The 20,978-nt window shown below is 38.4% G+C and overlaps 1 protein-coding gene across 3 annotated transcripts in view; it reads right to left on the bottom strand.

Annotated features, from left to right (window-relative positions):
* Positions 1–19,108: 19,108 nt before the first annotated feature.
* The window catches only part of LOC139945732 (translation initiation factor eIF2B subunit gamma-like), a 62,078-nt gene continuing 60,208 nt past the window's right edge, over positions 19,109–20,978 (bottom strand). For all 3 annotated transcript variants that reach the window (XM_071943107.1, XM_071943106.1, XM_071943108.1), the window contains one exon: positions 19,109–20,614. In XM_071943107.1, coding sequence (XP_071799208.1) covers positions 20,562–20,614 — 53 coding nt within the window. In that variant the 3' untranslated portion in view covers positions 19,109–20,561. The remainder of the gene's footprint in view (positions 20,615–20,978) is intronic.

The following is a 20,978-nucleotide window of genomic DNA, read 5'->3' as shown; positions in this document are numbered from 1 at the left end:
ACTTTGAAGAGCTGATAAATACTTTTTTAGAGAGTTGATCCAGAACTTTGAAGAGTTGAGGTAGGGAAAACAACTTTGAAGAGCTGACAACAAAACTGGGAAGACTTAGGTTTGAAGGAAAACTCCAAAGAAGTTGGAAGAGTAGATGAATAATTTGGAAGAGTTGATGAAGAGAAAAAGACCTTGGAAGAGTTGATAAAAATACTTGGAAGAGTTGGTAAATCACTTTAAAGAGTTGATTAAGAACTTGGGAGAGCTTAGAAAAAAATTGATTTGAAGGAAAACCCCAAAGAGTTGATTAAAAGCTTGGAAGAGTTGATAGATTTTAAGGAAAAAACACTCAAACTAGGAAAACACTTTGGAGATACTTACCGGGGCAATTTATTAGGGGAGACATTGTCAGGAGTTTTGGGGGCAAGAAATAGGACAGTTAAAGGATAGCTCTGATAAAGGTTTGCACTCAGGACCGTCGGCCTGAGGCCGCATATGCTCCGTTCCATGTTGTGCGTGTGGCGTGATTTTTTCAAGAAAGTTTGTTCATACTCACATGTCCAAATGAAGCCGAGCTGAAGTTTACTCTGAAGTGTCGTTGTTCAATGATGTGGCGAAGTTAGTAAATAATTTTGTTAATACTCACAGGTTTAATGTAGCTATGAATGAAGTTCCATCTGAAGTGTCCTCAGCCAAAAGAAGTTCCAATTAGTAAACCCAACACCAGCTTTACATAACCGTTTGGAATGAGTCAGGTTGTTTAATATGAACTACTCCTCAAAAATGACCGGTGCCAGAACCAATTTGTAACAAATCAGAAATTTGAAAAAAAGAAAAATAATAAAAAACAAAAAACGAGGCGAGGAAAAAACGAGTCGGGAAAAAAAGAAACACTTAAAAGAGTTTAATGATAATTTGGCTCTTAAAAACTTAGGTGGACATCTCCGAATGGCTTAAAATGAACATTACTCAAACAAGGGAGATATCTGCTTGATAAATGAATTTCGGTAAATTTTGTTCCATCTTATTTTTTGAGGAACACAACACTCACCCTATAAGATTTACACATGGTTGTACCCGCAAGTTTACTATTTATTTATAGTTTCTTCTTATGTCTCCACACAATGCAAAGCTTACAAAAATACTAACACAATATGAGTTTGGAGCTTTTCATTTTGCAAACAACTGGGTACCAATCCAAACAAAGTCAAGCCAAAAAGGAAAGGGTCTGTATACAATTTGGTTTGAGAAAATTTAAGCAGCCCATGAACAGTTGGATGACAAATTTTGAGGAACTGGCAGAATGTGCTTTTGGAAAATTGAAGGGTTGATACAAAAAGTATACTTTTAAAACGATTTCCTTGAGGGCAGTACGACGGCGCATCCAACCAGTGTTCTCATGATGGTTTGAGGCAGTTGTCTTGACGTTAACTCTAGACGCCGTGTTCATCACTGCTGTTCTCGTTAGACTGTTTCTATCAATCTTGAAAGCAAGGTGGTCTGCTTGGAGTGTTCTGACCCTCTTTAAGAGCCTCCTCGATCTGGAGTAAATGAAAAATAATTTAATCAAGCATTTATAAAGTGCATCAATTTATTTACTGAGAGCAGAAATGTTTAAGACGGTTATGCTTAGTTTTTGAAACACAAGACCCATATATAAAACATCGTTTGCCTTACATGCCAGAAACACCAGGGCAAACCCTTTTCTCCATGATAAATAAAACTAAGAAGTATTGCAGCTTTTGACAGTATAGTCCTTTTTTGAGAAACATTGCAAGGTTCACAGGTGTTGTATACAACTAAATCTATAAAGGATTAAAACAGTCAAAAATTTCCAAAAAGCGCATATTGCTTTTAAGCTTCAAAACATTTATACAGAATCAGCTGTGGCTCTTCAATTTGTCAGGACAAGGCTCAGAAATTATTAACCAGTAAAATTTAAAGTTGATTTGACTTCAAGAGGGAACGTAATAATAAGTACAAAATCAAAAAATAGTTAATGGCCTGACGTTTCGACTCTAGCAGAGTCTTTCTCGAAGGCTAAATAATAAGTAGTAACCATAGAACTATGATTTCAAAACTCAGTAGGTAGATCTCTGTTGAGTGACTTCTGGTTCTGACAAGAACCGGTAGGCTCAAAATTTCAGACAGTATACTCTGTCCATCAGATGACTGCTGGACTCCAACTCTTGCTCATACGGGAGAGTGGTAGCTGAACATGCGTGTTGGAACAGGAAGGGCGTGGTGAGAAGTCTATGGTCCTTAGTGAATTGACTTCGGGTATAGAAGACCCTAAGTCTGGGGGAGACTGGTGATGAAGAGACTAAGTCCCTAATCAAATTTACTTTTGGTACAGTTGACCCTAGGTCCGACATGGGACTGCTGTATTGCTTGGGACAGCAAGTTGGCTCTGCAATCAGTGAATAATCTGAAGAAAAAAGACACGCAACATAAAGCATTTGATCAAAAGTCATTTAGCAAGACATTGTATCGCTGTAATTAAACAATAATTACAGCCATACAATGTCAACATGAAATGGTATCATGAGATTGTACAAGGTAGACAAGGTTGAAAATGACATGAGCAGTTCAACATGACTTAGGTAGGGTTTTAAGAGATGCCACAAAACTGGACAACAGGAGTTTTTACGAAATATCAAAGACATCACAACATCAAGTGAGAATACAAATTTCTGAGTACCAAGTTTGCCAAGTTTTTGAAAGGCTGAACAAGGGACTTCTGGACTCCAACTATTGCTTATACGGGAGAGTAGGAGCTGAAGATGCGTGTTGGAACAGGAAGGGCCTAGCGAGTTGTAGCGATTTGAAAATTTATTCAGCTCAGCAAGTTTTGCATATCAGAGATGGCACAGCTGTTGCTTGGGAACAAAAACAATGTAATAAAATCACAAGGTTCCTAAAATGTGCATATACCTTTATGATGTCAGGGCAGTCTATCTTGTATAACTTTTACCGATGTTCTTTTGTTACAGGTTGACATGCTTTCATCTTCTGTTGTAGCAGCAGCCAACCCAGTCAAGGACGTCCTGCATGGCAACCTGTGTGAAGTCAAAGCAAACATGACAATATAAATCCCATAATAAAAATCACAAGAATGCCACATTTTTACATATATATGACAAATGATTTTCGGTAAATTTTAAGACAGCCAAAGATCTTAGTTTTTGAGGAACAACACAACATGAGCTTAGAGCTTTCTATATCACAACCAACTGGGTGACCAATCCAAACAAAGTCAAGCCAGAAGATAAAGGGTCTGTGTACCTTTGGTTTGAGAAAATATAAGCAGCTCATTAACAGTTTGATGTTTGAAATTCAGTAGGATGAAAATATCTGAGAATAGACATAATGTGCTTTTGAAAAATTGAAGGTACATACAAAAAGTATACTTAACGAATTCCTTGAGGGCACTATTAAGCATCCAACCAGTGTTCTCATGATGGTTCGAGGCAGTTGTCGTGATGGGGACTCTAGACATTGTGTTCATCACTGCTGTTCTCATTAGACAGTTTCTATTCAATCTCTACCGTCTTGAAAGCAAGGTGGTCCGCTTGATTATCCTGACCCCTCTTCAAGAGCCCTCTTGATCTGAAGTAGTTGAATAATAATAAAATCAAGCATTTATAAAGCGTCATCTTTTTAGTTGCTGAGGAGAGCCATAAGGTTTAAGGCAGTTTTGCTAAGTTTTTGAAATACAAGACTCAAATATTCAACATCATTTGCCTTACAAACCCTTTACTCCATGATAAATAAAACTAAGAAGTACTGCAGCTTTTTATAGTATAATCCATTTTGGATAACATTGCTTTTTGAAGAAGTATGATTGAGTAAAAAAGATTTAATTTTCTTTCTCATAAAAATTAGAAGCATAAAAGGCAGTGGACACTATTGGTAATTGTCAAAGACTAGCCTTCACAGTTGGTGTATCTCAACACATGCATAAAATAACAAACCTGGGTAAACTTGAACTCAATCGGTCGTCGAAGTTGCGAGATAATAATAAAAGAAAAAAACACCCTTGTCACACGAGGTTGTGTGCGTTTAGATGGTTGATTTCGAGACCTCATAGTTCTAAATCTGAGGTCTCGAAATCAAATTCGTGGAAAATTACTTCTTTCTCGAAAACTATGGCTCTTCAGAGGGAGACGTTTCTCACAATGTGTTATAACACCAACCTCTCCCCATTACTCGTCACCAAGAAAGGTTTTATGCTAATAATTATTGTGAGTAATTACCAATAGTGTCCACTGCCTTTATTGCAGTAACACTTCTTTGATTGTGTAGTCCTGTATAAATTTGCTCTGGAGTTTCAGCGATATCTCAAAACTGTGACCAGTAAGATAGACTGATTTCTGAGAAGAGCTGGTGGTCTCAAAGTTTTAGACAGTATACTCTGTCAATCAGATGACTGCTGCACTCCAACTCTTGCTCATACGGGAGAGTTGTAGCTGAAGATGCGTTTTGGAGCAGGAAGGGCGTGGCCAGAAGTCTATGGTGCCAAATGAATTGACTTTGGGTATAGAAGACCCCAAGTGGCGATGAAGAGACTAGGTTCGTAATCACATTGACTTCAGGTATAAATGAACCTAGGTTCGAGGGGGAACTGGTGTATTGCTTAGGACAATGAGTTGGTTTTTCAATTAGTGAATAATCTGAAGAAGAAAAAAAGACACAACATTATTCGATCATCAAAAGTCATTTAGGGAGACAATATCCGCTGTGATTAAACAATAATTACAGCCATCCAATGTCATCATGAAAAGTTATTGAGAGATTGTACAAGGTTGCTTTAAAAGATACCACAAAACTGGACAACAGGAGTTTTTATGAAATATCAAAGACACCACAACATCACATGAGAATAGTTTTCAGATTACCAAAGGTCATTTGCTTGGAAAGGTTTTAAAGGACTGGACAACACATTGATAATTTCAAGAGATTGCACACCATTGGTTCATGAACTTGTAGCAAATTAAATTATTTATTCCGCCTACCAAGTATTTAGGGACTCAACATTCTGCTTATCAGAAATGGCATGGTTGTGGCTTAGGAATAATAAAAATCTAACAAAAGTGTAAACATATCACCAAGGTTCATCAAATATGCATATACCTTAATGATGTCAGGGCAATCTTTCTTGTGGAACCTTTACTGATGTTCTTTTGTTCCAGGTTGGCATGCTTTCATCATCTTTGCTAGCAGTAGCCAACCCTGTTCGAGGACAGCCAGCATGTCAACCTAGACGAAATCAACGCACACATGATAATATAAATCCCATTTTAAAAATCACTTAGTTGCCACACTTTCATAAATATGTCACAAATGAATTTTGGTAAATTTAAATACAGCCCAACATCTTAGTTTTTGAGGAGCTTTCCACATGGCAACCAACTTGGTGACCAATCCAAACAAAGTCAAGCCAAAAGTTAAAGGATCATTATACAATTTGGTTTGAGAAAATTTAAGCAGCTCATAAACAATTCCATGTTTGAAAATCAGTTGGATGAAACATTGTGAGGGACTGGACAGAATGTGCTTTTGGAAAATTGAAGGGTTGATACAAAAAGTATACTTAACGATTTCTTTGAGGGTGGTACGAAGCATCCAACCAGTGTTCTCATGATGAGGCAGTTGTCATGATGGGGACTCTACACGCCGTGTTCATCACTGCTGTCCTCATAATACTGTTTCTGTTCAATCTCTATCTCTACCGTCTTGAAAGCAAGGTGGTCTGCTTGGAGTGTTCTGACCCTCTTCAAGAGCCTCCTCGATCTACATAAAGTAGTTGAAAAATAATAAAATCAAGCATTTATAAAGCGTCATCCATTTATTTACTGAGAGCAGAAATGTTTAAGACAGTTATGCTAAGTTTTTTAAAATACAAGACCCATACATTGAACATCATTTGCCTAAAATGCCAGAAACACCAGGGCAAACCCTTCTCTCCAAGGTAAACAAAACTAAGAAGTATTGCAGCTTTGATTTGCACGGAAAACAAAACAAAAGAAAAACAGATACAACCAAATTAGTGCTTGAAACCCTGTGACCCAAGTTATGAGAAGATATTTGAATTGTGTGGAACGAAGCCAAGATCTAAGATTAAGTGGTAGCTAGAGTTCCAGATGCGTGGCACAGCTGAGGAAAAAGACTTGTCACCCCAGTAGTGTAGAGACTTGTGGACAGCCTGGCCCCATTTTTTTCTCAAACCTTGAAAGTTTGGGATATGTCGCTGAGCAGTCTCCTTGGCAAGATGGACGCGGTCTCTGAATAATTTGAATCAGTTAACTTATGCCCAACTACTGCGAAACATTCACAGTGAAAACGGCCCTCTGATGTCAAAATTCATATATTGCATTTGCAAGTATGAACGAGTAAACAAAGTTGATCTTTACTTGTGGAGAAACAGGAATGTAGGTGTGCATACAGGATTGCCATGGTAGGAATATGACGATCTCTGGTTACAGCGTTGTCTTTGCTCTTTTCTGCGGTTGAAAACTATGGTGTCGCTGTTGATGCAGCACCTCGAATCAGACTAAAGATAAGCATGTCCTTCTTCTCTGCAAGTATGAAAATACATGAATAACAAGAGTAGCACATTATTGATTTGATCTGGCATCCTCTCATAAATGTGATTGCAGGAGTCAGGAGTGGGCCTAGGTCTAGTCAGTCATGAGCACCCAACATGATCACTTCCTGGTCCCCACCCCTGGAAAACAAAATTGTAAGAATACCCCCCCCCCCCCCAAAAAGAAAAAAAAAAAAAAAAAAAAAAAAAGAAGTCCCACACACACAACAAGAAAAGGCTTAGCCATGCACAGTACTAATTATTTGAAACAATACTGACTTGTGTAACATAAGGAAAACAAAACAAAACAAACAATCTGTAAGTGGCCTACCTCTTGTGAGTTCTGCTAATTCAAAGGGAGATGCAAGCAGCTCTTCCACTGAATATCGCGTTGAGCAAGGGGCACCATTAGAAAGCTTTCAGTTGCAGAGGACATCTGCTGCCTTCACTTGCTCTGTATCAGGAACGGCAGCACCACCAGCATTGCCAACATCATCAGGTAAATCAGCACGAATCATGGCCGGTCTGTCGTTGTCGATGTCATCGCCACCGTCTTCTTCATCACTGCTCAGGCATTGGTCAGTTGAGGAATCCCTTTACTGCTTCGTCATACGAACTGTCACCATCTTTGAAAATATAGATCCGAAATAAGTATAAAAAAACTTTTAAAAGAAAAAATTCCCCACAATAAAACTATCCCCTCCAAATGTAACCGTTCAATACACGCTAATGCGTTGCACAGCATCTGATTCATTTTCACAGAGCGGGTCACAAATGACACAAAATCAGCCTGGGAACAAATTATAAGTGAAAAATATATTAGGTGCAAGTGTCCGAGGATTGGATCAGGTAAAAACGACGGAAAGAGATATGGCCTCAGTGTAAGGGACATGTTTTGTTTTACGAGACAAATTAAAGTTCAATTTACAAGTAGATACAGGATAAGACTTACCAATTGAAGAAAATAGTTGCCGTCGTATGGATAGCTTGCAGTGTTATAAGTGGCATCACTTGGATGACCTGCCGTGGTTGGAGTGTAGCAGTGAGTTCTAGACAGCGCAGCCTGTCCCGTCACCAAGGATGACCTGCCGTGGTTGGAGTGTAGCAGTGAGTTCTAGACAGCGCAGCCTGTCCCGTCACCAAGGATGACCTGCAGTGGTTGGAGTGAAGCAGTGAGTTAACAAATCAGCAAAATATTTTTATTATAAATCTGCTTAGACAAACAGATATGGGATAAAACTTAAAGACTTTCCCTATGAAAACAGTTGCAGTGACATGGATGACCTACAGTGTTTGCAGGATTCATGAGTTCCTAGAAATCACATCCTTCACAGTCACATAGAGTCTGCAGTGAGTTCATAAACATGTCTCGAGTTGTTATAGGCGTTCATCATATTCTGTGCAGGCAGCAGTCAACTCTGTCAAAGACACAACAAGCATGGCGCAACGGAGAAAGATTTTTTAAAACAAACATGGCAATAACAACCACATTATTCAAAGCAAGTTGATAAATTTTTGAAAGACAGTTAACAAAACAGTACCAACTTGTACTTTTTAAAAAGCACATTTGCTTGGGAAAAACATTCAAGGATTGAAAAACACTAGGTAAAGAAGTATCGATGGACTCGGCAGCATTAGTTTTTTTTTTTAGGAGACAAATCAAAGTTCAATTTATGTAGACTTGGGATAATACATTAAGACTTGCCAATTGAAGAAAATTGTTGCCGTCACATGGATAGCCTGCAGTGGTTGTAGTGTAGCAGTGAGTTCATAGACAGCACAACCTGTGGCGTCACATGGATAGCCTGCAGTGGTTGTAGTGTAGCAGTGAGTTCATAGACAGCACAACCTGTGGCGTCACTTGGATGACCTGCAGTGGTTGTAGTGTAGCAGTGAGTTCTAGACAGCCTGTGCTGTCACATGGATAGCCTGCAGTGGTTGTAGTGTAGCAGTGAGTTCTAGACAGCCTGTGCCGTCACATGGATAGCCTGCAGTGGTTGTAGTGTAGCAGTGAGTTCTAGACAGCGCAACCTGTGGCATCACTTGGATGACCTGCAGTGGTTGTAGTGTAGCAGTGAGTTCTAGACAGCGCAACCTGTGGCGTCACTTGGATGACCTGCAGTGGTTGTAGTGTAGCAGTGAGTTCATAGACAGCACAACCTGTGGCGTCACTTGGATGACCTGCAGTGGTTGTAGTGTAGCAGTGAGTTCATAGACAGCACAACCTGTGGCGTCACTTGGATGACCTGCAGCGGTTGTAGTGTAGCAGTGAGTTCATAGACAGCACAACCTGTGGTGTCACCATGGATAGCCTGCAGTGGTTGGAGTGTAGCAGTGAGTTCATAGACAGCACAACCTGTGCTGTCACATGGATGACCTGCAGTGGTTGTAGTGTAGCAGTGAGTTCTAGACAGCCTGTGCTGTCACATGGATAGCCTGCAGTGGTTGTAGTGTAGCAGTGAGTTCTAGACAGCCTGTGCCGTCACATGGATAGCCTGCAGTGGTTGTAGTGTAGCAGTGAGTTCTAGACAGCGCAACCTGTGGCGTCACTTGGATGACCTGCAGTGGTTGTAGTGTAGCAGTGAGTTCTAGACAGCGCAACCTGTGGCGTCACTTGGATGACCTGCAGTGGTTGTAGTGTAGCAGTGAGTTCATAGACAGCACAACCTGTGGCGTCACTTGGATGACCTGCAGTGGTTGTAGTGTAGCAGTGAGTTCATAGACAGCACAACCTGTGGCGTCACTTGGATGACCTGCAGCGGTTGTAGTGTAGCAGTGAGTTCATAGACAGCACAACCTGTGGTGTCACCATGGATAGCCTGCAGTGGTTGGAGTGTAGCAGTGAGTTCATAGACAGCACAACCTGTGGCGTCACTTGGATGACCTGCAGCGGTTGTAGTGTAGCAGTGAGTTCATAGACAGCACAACCTGTGGTGTCACCATGGATAGCCTGCAGTGGTTGGAGTGTAGCAGTGAGTTTCTAGCCATTGCAACCTGTACAGTCACATGGGTAGCCTGCAGTCACTTTCTAGACATGTTCCAAGGTGATAGACTTCCAGCAGCAGCTTACACTGTAGAGAGTTTACAAATCAGCCAAATCGTTTTGTAAGAGAACACAGTTTTATATAAAAGCTGGTATGCCCTAAAGAGGCAAACCAAAACATAGGATAACATCCAGGGTTGTCAGATTATTTAGTTCTTTAACTTGTCATGTAACATTCGTAAACACAATGAAACACTTTCTTGTTTAGAGTTTGGGGGGAAGTGTCTTTAAGTAGAAATGGCGGGGACAAACTTCAAGATTTCAAGTTCTTTAACCTGTCACTAAAGCGTCTATTTCAGACAAAAAATGTAACATTTGTAACGTAAGAGCTGGGGGAGGGGGGTGGCCCCCATTTGTCCCCCTCCATTGATTATAATGTCAAGTTTGAAAGAAAAAAATATTAAATTTAAAAAAGAATCCCAAGAGATCATTTGATTTTTAATTTGTTTTGAAAACGGCACAAACTTTAATAATATTTCATGAATGACACAAAATCAGCTTGGGAACACTTTAAAAATGAACAACAAATTCAGTTGCAAGTGTCTGAGTAATGAATAAGGTAAAAACAACAGAGAGATATGACCTCAGTGTATGAGACAAGTTTTGTTTAATGAGACAAATCGAAATTCAAATTAAGTACGCATGGGATAAAACTTCAAGACTTGCCTAATGAACAGTTGCAGTCACATACATATAGATGACCTACAGTGAAGCAGCGAGTACAAATGGATGACCTGCCATGGTCAGAGTGTAGCAGTAACTGAGCTGTCACATGGATAACCTGCAGTGGTAAGAATGTAGCATTCACTTTACTAATCAGCAAGATATGAAACATGCAAACCGATATTGTTTTTTGATTGCATGTTTTTAAAGTACAATATCAATATGGCATCAAATGGAACTTAGTTAAAAAAGCTAGTATGACCTAAACAGGCAGAGGAATACTTTTTTTGTATTACATCCAGGGTTGTCTGATAAGTAAGTTCTTTAACCTGTCAATAAAGCATCTATTTCAGACCAAACAATGCAACATAACAAAAACAATTTATTTGTTACAGTTGGGGAGGGGGATGGCCCCCATTGGTCCCCCTACCTCGAGTATATTGTCAACATTGAAAAAGAAAAAGGAAAACAAAGAAGAATCCCAAGAGATCATTGGATTTGCAGTTTAGTTTAAGAATGGCACAAACTTCAATAATATTTCAGCTTTGGAACAATTTCAAAATGAACAAAAAGAATTCAGTTGCAATGTCCGAGGACTGGATCAGGTAAAAAACAACAGACAGATATGACCTCAGCGCATGGGACAAGTTTTGTTTAAAGTCACCTGGAAATATAATTTTTTTTTCTTTCAAACAAAAGAGTATATGCTTACGAACAATAAAACAATTTTTTTTAGTAATTGTTTGTTACGATTTATATGTTTAAAAAATATATAAAGTTGTTTGGGGGGCTGACTCCGCCTACCCCTTTTGTGACGTCAATCGAGGCAGACTTTGCCTGCAATGCGTATAGTAAACACACGTGCAAAGTACATGTACGTCCAAGTCGTGAGTTGGTACATTTCAAAAAGTGTTTTTCTGCATTCAGCAGCAATACACCTGGTCGGCATTGCCGGAAAAAAACAATTTTTTTGTTGTTGAAATGTACAAACTCACGACTTGGTCCGTACATGTACTTTGCAATTGTGTTTACTCTACGCATTAGCAGGCAAAGTCTGCCTCAATTGACGTCACGAACAGCGCCCTCTCGGGTCGGGGTCTACTCTTAAATTTGTAAATAACATAAGAACTGATTTTTTAAAACCTTAGTTAACTGTTTATTCACATTCCACTCATCAAAACACATATATTAGTGACAAAAGCTTTATTTTGAAAATATACCACTTCCAGGTGACTTTAAAGACACTGGACACTATAGGTAATTGTCAAAGACAAGGCTTCTAATTTGGTGTATCTCAACATATACAAAAAAATACAAACTTGTGAAAATTTGTGCTCAAGCGGTCGTCGAAGTTGCGAGATAATAGTGAAAGAAAAAACACCCTTGTCACACAAAGTTGTGTGCGTTTAGAGGGTTGATTTCGGGACCTCAATTTCTTAATCTGAGGTCTCAAAATCGAATTCGTGGAAAATTACTTCTTTCTCAAAAACTATGTCACTTCAGAGGGAGCCGTTTCTCACAATGTTTTATACCATCAACTTCTCCCAATTACTTGAATACCAAGTAAGGTTTTATGCTAATTATTATTTTGAGTAATTACCAATAGTGTCCACTGCCTTTAATCAGACAAATTAAAGTCCAAATTGAGTAGATATGGATAAAACTGGACTTGATGAGACAAAGTAAAGTTCAAATTTAGTAGATATGGGATACAACTGCAAGACTTACCCATTGAAGATAACAGTTACCGTCACATGGATGACCAACTGTGGTTAGAGTGAAGCAGTCATCATTTTCTAGATAGCACAACCTGTACAGTCACACGGATAGCCTGCAGTGAGTTTCTAGACATGTCCCAAGTTGTTAGACTTTCATCATCTGTGCAGGCAGCAGTCAACTCTGTCAAAGAAACAACCAGCATGGCAACAGAGACAGAATCAAGACAAACATGACATTATCTGACACATTGTTTAAAATCACAAGATTAGTAAGTTTTTGAAAGAGTAAACAAATCAGTAATAGTGAAAGTAAAATTGAAGTCTTTTATAGGCGCAACTGCGCATGTATCTACCAAAACAAGTTTCTGGAGGCGCTGAGTATAGTCAAACTTTCAGAAAGATGGGTTAAAGCAGTGATTAATTCTGAAACCCAATTAGTTAGCACCTAAAAAGGGTTTACAAGGTGCTACGACGCATACAGCAGCCACAGCCAGGAACACCGGGGCGAACCCCTCCTCTTTTCGATAAGTGCACTGGGTTCTTAATCTTTTACATGCGTTACACAACAAATGGGCAAATGGCTTTAAGTCCCATCCGAAGGACGAAGCAATGGTTAAGTGTCTTGGATAAGGACACAAGTGTCACGGCTGGGGATTCAAACCCACACTCTGCTGATCAGAAACACCAGAGTTTGAAATGGTGCTCTTAACCAGGGGGGGGGGGTCACTTTTAAAAAAGATTTCTGAGAGGTCATTGGATTTGCAACTTTTTAAAGAATGGCACAAACTGGTAATTATTTCATGAATGACACAAAATGAGCTTGGGAACAATTCAATTTTTTTCTAGTTGCAAGTGTCCGAGGACTGGCTCAAGTAAAATTAAAACAGACAGATATGACCTCAGTGCATGGGACAAGTTTTGCTTGATGGGTCAAATTAAAGTCTAAATTGAGGAGATTTGGGATAAAACTTCAAGACTTGCCCAAATAATAGTTGCAGTCACATGGATGACCTAAAGTGGCTGAAGTGAAGCAGTGAGTTTCTTGATAGCACAACCTGTACAGTCACATGGATGGCCTGCAGTGAATTTCTAGACGTCTTCCAAGTTGCTAGATTTCCATCATCTGTGCAGGCAGCAGCCAACTGTCAGAATTAAGAAATACATTACATTATCTGACACTTTGTTTAAAATCACAAGATTTTTAAGTTTTTGAAAGACAGTCAACAAAAGCGTAATAGTAAAATTAAAATCGGAGTCTTATATTGCGCATGTATCTACCAAAAAGGTACTAAAGGCACTGAGTATATTCAAACTTTCAGCGATTAATTCTGAGACCCAATTATTTAGCATACTTGGTTACGAGCAATGAGGAGAGGTTGATAGTATAAAACATTGTGAGAAGCGGCTCTCTCTGAAGTAACGTAGTTTTCGAGAAATAAGTAATTTTCCACAATTTGATTTTGAGACCTCAGATTTAGAATTTGAGGTCTCGAAATCAAGCATGTGAAAGCACACAACTTCGTGTGACCTTGGTGCGACAAGGGTGTTTTTTCTTTCATTAATATCTCGCAACTTCGACAACCAATTGAGCTCAAATTTTCACCGGTTTGTTATGTTATGCATATGTTCAGATACACCCAGTGGGAAGACTGGTCTTAGACAATTACCAATAGTGTCCACTGTCTTCAAGAGTTGAAGGGCCGGGGGATGGAATGGCCCACGTGATCATGGGCCTTGATTATTTTGACATATTTGAAGAAAAATTCAATTATAAAAGAAGGACCCCAAGAGTGTACAATTTATTAAATTTTAAACAAATGGGAGTTAAACGATCATTAGATTTGCATTTTTTTTTCAAGAATGGCACCAACTTTGGTAATACTTCATGAATGACACAAAAACAGCCTTTGAACAATTTTAAACATGAAACAAATCTGGTTTAGATAGAGGACTTGATAAGGTGAAAAAAAACAATAGAGACATATGACTTTAGAGACAAAGTAAAAGTCAAATTCAGTAGTTTGGCTAATGGGATAAAACTTCAAGACTTACCCAATGTTGATAATACCGGTAGTTGCTGTCATATAGATGAGCTTTACAGTGTTTGTAGGATCCATGAGTTCCTATATATCGGCCTTTACAGTCACATGGATAGCCTGCAGTGAGTTTCTAGACATGTCCCAGGTTGAATAGACTTTCATCATCTGTGCAGGCAGCAGTCAACTCTGTCAAAGAAACAACCAGCATGGCAACAGAGACAGAATCAAGATATACATGACACATTATAAAAAAATCACAAGATTGGAATGTTTTTGAAAGACAGTCAAAAAAACAGTACCAACTTGTACATTGTTATTGTTTAAGTTAAAAAACAACATTTGCTTGAGAAAAATATTTGAGGAGAATAACACTAGGCTAAATATTCAATGGACTGGGCTGCATTAGCTTTTTAAATCAAGAGTTTAGTCTTATTTAACCTCTCAAACTGGGGTTGATTTCAAGCAAAAAATGTTACAGTTCTGACTTCAAAAATAAAGATTTTTTTTTTTGAGTGGGGGGGGGGGGGCATAGCCCCCTTGTGATCAACCCTTGATTATAGTGAAAATCTTGAAGAAAAACTCAGTTTTTAAAGAAGGACTCCAAGAGAGTACAATTGTTTTATATTATTAACTTGAACTATCATTTGCATTTTTTAAGAAAAAAAGGCACAATAAAACTGGAAAAAATATTTTTCTTCGTATTTGTATTGTATGTTTGCATAACGTTTTTATTATAAATAACACTAACATTACAACTTAAAAACTATGACACGGGTCAAAGGCAAGTTGTAAACGATCTTTGAAAAATTCCATTGGGCAAAAAACGTGTGTATGGAAAATAAAATCCGGGAGGTTTTATAAATAAAGAGAGGACAAAGTTAAGCAGTGGAGATTTAAAAAGAAAGATTATGAACCAGTTATTGAACGTGCCGTACAGATGAGACTTTCTCCAACTTACGAGGTAAAACATCGTTGTTTTATACGCCAGATGCAAATTGGAGCACGCACCGATTGCGAGGTCTAAAAAAAACTCTATAGAACGATAGACGTGCACTTGCTTTGCAGGCAAGAAACAAATCAGCACAGCCTTAAAAAGGGTGCGAACCAATTTCAAGGCAACTGTAGAACGTATGCGGTATAAGGTGCCTTGCCGTGACGTCATAGTAGGCAAATCCTATGGTTTTAGGCGGGACTGTAGATACGAGATTGGTACCTAGAACAAAAACGCGTTTAAATTCGCTGCTTCGTGTTTTTTTGGTTGACAAAAAATTAACAATAAATAAAAAGAAAAACACACAAGAAGTTCTTCCCCCAAATTAAACAAAGACGAATAATCACGATTATTATGTATATCATATTGATAGCGTATCGATAGCGATAGCGAATCGGTGGCATAAAAGAGTGTCAGAATTTTTCGATAGGATGTCGATAACTAATCAAAACATTTTCTTGCAACTTCAATGACCAATTGAGTCCAAATTTTCACAGGCATAATATTTTACGCATATGTTGGGACAATATGTTGGGACACTCCAAGTTTGAATACTGATGTTTGACAATTTAAGATTAACAAACATTTGGTGTAGAAGTTTTGAGGGAGAGGCAAAAATTAGTTTTGATACAGATTGAGAGATTAACAAAATCAACATGTTGGCAAGTCTTTGAGAACTGGGGCAACATGCAATGGGGAAATTAGAGATTACATTATTCGATTCTGAACAATTCGGGAGCTAAATATCACAGGACATTGGCAACATGTGAATTGAAATGTGAACTGAAATTGAAATAGAAATCCAACATTTTGAAAAATAGACATCATGAGACTCGATAACCAAAGATAGCAAAACATCGGTAATAAATTGAACATTCAAGAATTATAGATTGGCAGGTGAGTGACAGGAGACAATGAGCAATTTATCAATCAATAAAGGAAAGTATAAAAAAAAATTAAAGGTTGCAATCTGTTTGTTTTTGAAATGTGCTGAGTCCCAGACATCACAACACTGGCTTCACGGAACAATTTATCCTTACTTAAAAACTTTTCAGGTTTGGAAATTCTGAGGAACTGAGCGATTTACGCAGCCTTAGCCCACAGACAATTTAAGCGAGATTCATCCTGCAAATGAGTTGTGCAAAAAGCTCTTGCGAATATCGCAGCGACAGAGTTGTGACGTCAAATTAACATTCGCATTCGCAGAAAGTATGTTACCAGAGAAAGCACAACATCCATTTTAAGATGATATCAGAGTTGAAGAACATTAAAGGCAGTGGACACTATTGGTAATTACTCAAAATAATTATTATCATAAAACCTTTCTTGATTACGAGTAATGGGGAGAGGTTGATAGTATAAATCATTGTGAGAAACAGCTCCCTCTGAAGTGACGTAGTTTCCGAGAAAGAAGTAATTTTCCACAAATTTGATTTCGAGACCTCAGATTTAGAATTTGAGGTTTCAAAATTTAAGCATCTGAAAGCACACAACTTCGTGTGACCATGGTGCGACAAGGGTGTTTTTTTCTTTTAATATCTTGCAACTTAAGCGACGATTGAGACCAAATGTTCACAGGTTTGTGAAGACTAGTCTTTGACGATTACCAATAGTGTCCAGTGTCTTTAACTCAGCAAGATTTGATAGATTGGGCAACATGTTTTGGTGAAATAAAAAGATGGTGTAAAAATTGGCTTTTGAGAGTTGGGATACAGTTTAAAGTTGAAAAAAATCACTAGGATGGCAAGTCTTTGAAGGATGGCACAACAAAACAAGCATGGGGAAAATACTATGGAAAAGTTTTGTATGGTGCCATCACTTTTTCATTCGATACAAAACAATATAGTATCTAATTTACCTCAATGAGATATCACTTTTTGTAAAAATGAGTGAAAAAGTGGTGGCGCCATATGGAAAGTTATCCAATACTATATCCACATGTGAACATTTTGAGGGCTGAAATATCCGTAGGCCTTATATAGAGAAAGAGACATCATGAGCTTCGAGAAACATCATAGTTTGAGCATTGGGATAGATTTGCAGGTTTGTAGGTGACAGGATAAGAATTAGCACTCTGTACATATATAGGAGTAAGGACAGAGAAACAACAGCCTTTAATTTCACCGGATATTGGACGTGCTTCTGGGTGGGTTGGCACATAGTCAGAGGGTGCCCGTTGTCGTTGCGAACATCGGCTATGACGTTGGCTCTCAGCGAATCAGAACCATACAGTCAATTTAGATTTTTTGTAAAAATGGCCTTCCTGTCTCTAAACGCATCTCGGAAACATAGATTTCAATCAAACAATAATAATTAAGTTCTGTTGAAAAAATTCTGTTCACTATTTGTGGATATGATCAACTAACGTAACTTACAGTTGTTAAATGTTGGGGTACGTCATCTGAACTGAATACGCAGCATCACTGGCACTGGAGATACTTGGTAGCCTACTTCACTTGGTAGTTATCCTCCTGAAACTTCCGCTGGGGCTCTTGACAAGGAGGTCAGATAGGAAGATAACAACATGGAGGAAGAAATCCATGATAACACTAATAACTCTATTAACACTACAAAAATAACATAGCCTCAAGAAATCGCCTCATGAAATCTGCTGTAGCTGCATAAGTTGCCGACGACTATGTTTCAGAGACATGATGCTTGACGCCGCTCTAGTTTATTGCTCCATGCTACAAAGAAATACCCGAGTAAAACCATGGCGCAATGGTAAAACCCAAATCACACCGACGTTCTGAAAAAGTAGTCTCGGTGCAAGACCTAGCACACGCACTCAACTATCGCTCGCTCGAAGCTAGCCGCGTTTCTGGCCCGGAAAATTAGGGGAAATGGAACCCATGCAGTAAAAGGCACTGGAATTTTAGCCTATACCATCCTATCTTATTTTAACGATTTTTTTTGTGTATGTCATAAAGGGTAATTTGTTTTCACACAGTTCTTATTTTCACAGTTCTGAAAAAACATATCAGTGAGCAAACTAACAGGTAGAATAAGATTAATTGGTTGCATATTTAACAAGTAGGCCCAATTAGCCGTAATTAAGACCTCGTCATCCAGACCATAAAAAACATAGCCCTACTAAAAGACTTGCACTCACTCCCAAAGTAAATGAACCATTGATGAACTTGCATAAAAGATGAAAATTTACTATCTAATCCGATAGACTATACTTCTGGGCAGACTTGAAGCTCAATCGACCCACTAATTAATACCTAATTAGCCACTAGAATACACAACATTGTTGAAGCAAAGGGTCTTGCTTACATTCATTTTTCAGTTTTGAGAAAGAGACAAGACGTCCAATGGACTCAGAGCAAACATATGTGTCATCATCAGCAAACAAATCGGCACCGGTGTTCGTGATTGGTGCCGAGCGACTGAGCATGTCAGCAAGGTGACTGCGATTGCCTGCATTGTATTGTACATCAAAATTGTACTGGTGAAAACGGTCCGACCATCTACTGATACGCAATGGTCTATGTCCAAACCGGTTGTAGCGAGGAGCGTAGTTAGCGTTTGGAGGTCAGTACGCAGCGTAAACTCTCTGCCACAGAGGTAGATATGCCAGTGTTCACATGCTTATATGCGTTTTCCCTTGAAATATTTCGTTCTGCTGGTGCGAGCGTGCGTGAGGTGAAAGCTACGGGACATTCCATTCCGTCTATACATTTGGAGAGAACAGCCCCAAGAGCTGTGGCAGATGCATCGGTCGTTACATGTGTGGGTGTATCAGGATCAAAATGTGCAAGTACTGGGGCAGAAGTTATATCTTCTTTAGTGTAGTGAACGCAGATTCTTGGTCATGTGTACAGGCCCATGGAGTATCATTGCAAAGCAACATGTGAAGAGGTTCAGCGATATGTGTGTAATTAGGGACAAACTTCAGATAGAAGTTGCATGTGCCGAGGAATGATGAAAGTTCTTTGGGATTGCTAGGTTCTGGAATCCACTGAACAGCATCAATGTTGTCATGTGTTGGCTTAGCCAACATTACAATGGGTAAGCTTGCTACACTCTCCTTTTGATGTTTCATATCATTTTAGCTAAAATTACAAGGGGTAGTTATGTTGCTCATTTCTTTTAATGACTCATATAATTCAAACCAACATTACATTACAAGGGGTAAGCCTTGGTGATTATTCCTTTTGATGTTTCATGTCATTTTAGAACTTTGCTATAGCCTTGTGTACATTTTAGGGCAAACGTTGATTGCATACATTTAAGGCCAAAATTTGATAAGGTCTTGTGCATATTTTCACGCAAAACTTGATAAATACACAAGGCTATAGCTTTGTGTACATTTTAGGGCAAAACTCAATAAGTACACTGAGTGTACATTTAAAGGGAAGGTACACGTTTGGTAATTGTCAAAGACCAGTCTTCTCATACTTGGTGCATCCCATCATGTGTATAAAATAACAAGCCTGTGAAATTTTTGGCTCAATCGGTCATCGAAGTTGCGAGAAAATTATGAAAGAAAAAACACCCTTGTTGGACGAATTTGTATGCTTTCAGATATGAATAAAAGACTTCTAGCTAGAAGTCTTTTATTATTTTTGTGAGAAATTACCTTTTATCAAAAACTACATTACTTCAGAGCGAGTCGTTTCCCACAATGCTTTATACTATCAACAGCTCTCCAATGCTCGTTACCAAGTCAGTTTTTAAGTTAACATTTGTTTTGAGTAATCACCAAACGTGTACCTTCCCTTAAAGGTAAAATTTGTACACAACATTTGTAAAAAAGGCTATACTTGCTATAGCCTTTCGTACATGTCGTACATTTAAATACTTGTGCATTTTTAACACAAGGCTATAGCATTGTGTACATTTTGGGCCAAATTTGATAACTACACAAAGCTGTACAGCCTTGTGCACATTTTCAGATAATTTTTGTTTATAAACACACAAGGCTACATGTACACATCCTGTGGAACAACATGAAGCAAAACAAAGTACAAGCTTTTGATTGATAAATTTTCTTCCAAACTCCAACTCAAAACAATACTTAAATACAAGTAGAATCAAATTCATGTTGTTAAGTCCAGTTTTGTGAAAAAGATGTCAAACGCATTTCAGCATGTAGAACATATCTGTTAGGCAGCAAAATTGTGTTGAACACAATTGACTTGAAAATTACAGAATGTATAGGTTTGTATCAATTTTATATGAGCCTTCAGATTTAAAAGAAACTCAGTATTAAGACTCTAACCAAAAACTGGATGCCTTTGAATGGATTGTACATGTTTGTTATTGGAACTCACTGTCCGTTTAAATCCCACAATATTTGTATATACCGTATTACTAAACTGTGGAAATTTCATTTCAAAAGCTGGTAGTTTTTTTTCAATTGCTGAAAAATCAAGAGTGATCTTTGAACTCCGGAGGGTATACCATTATTGAAGGGGTGTAATAATGATTAAAGTTAGTTTAGAAAATAAATAAAAGAAACCGTGAATATGACAGGAGTCTGGCAATCTCATTCTCTTCTGGTTTGACCCTTGACCTTGTGACATCATATCTCCATCATCCTGTCTGCGTCACCAATGACCTCATTGCTATATTTAGCTGTAATAGGGAAAAAGAGAGAAAAGGAATGGCTTAAAAAATATGTCAGCCTACACAATGAACAGTGGTGAATGCATCTACACAGAATACAGTCAACCCTCCTACTGTCTGACCATTCAATATTTTATACTGTGGTTTTTAACAATCGATAAAAATTCCAGCCTGCGTCATGATATCTTACGTTACACACATTTACGTGTACACAAAACACATTCAACCCTCCTACTGTATGACCATTCAATAACACTTATATCGTGGTTTCCAATGATAGATAAACTATGCCAGTCTGCAATATGATAATATGTAACAAATGTACACAGTACACAGTCAACCCTCCTACTGTCTGACCTTTCAATAACACCCA

This window comes from Asterias amurensis, chromosome 13, assembly GCF_032118995.1.
Source record: "Asterias amurensis chromosome 13, ASM3211899v1".
NCBI lineage: Eukaryota > Metazoa > Echinodermata > Asteroidea > Forcipulatida > Asteriidae > Asterias > Asterias amurensis.
This window is presented reverse-complemented; position numbering and strand designations above follow the sequence as displayed.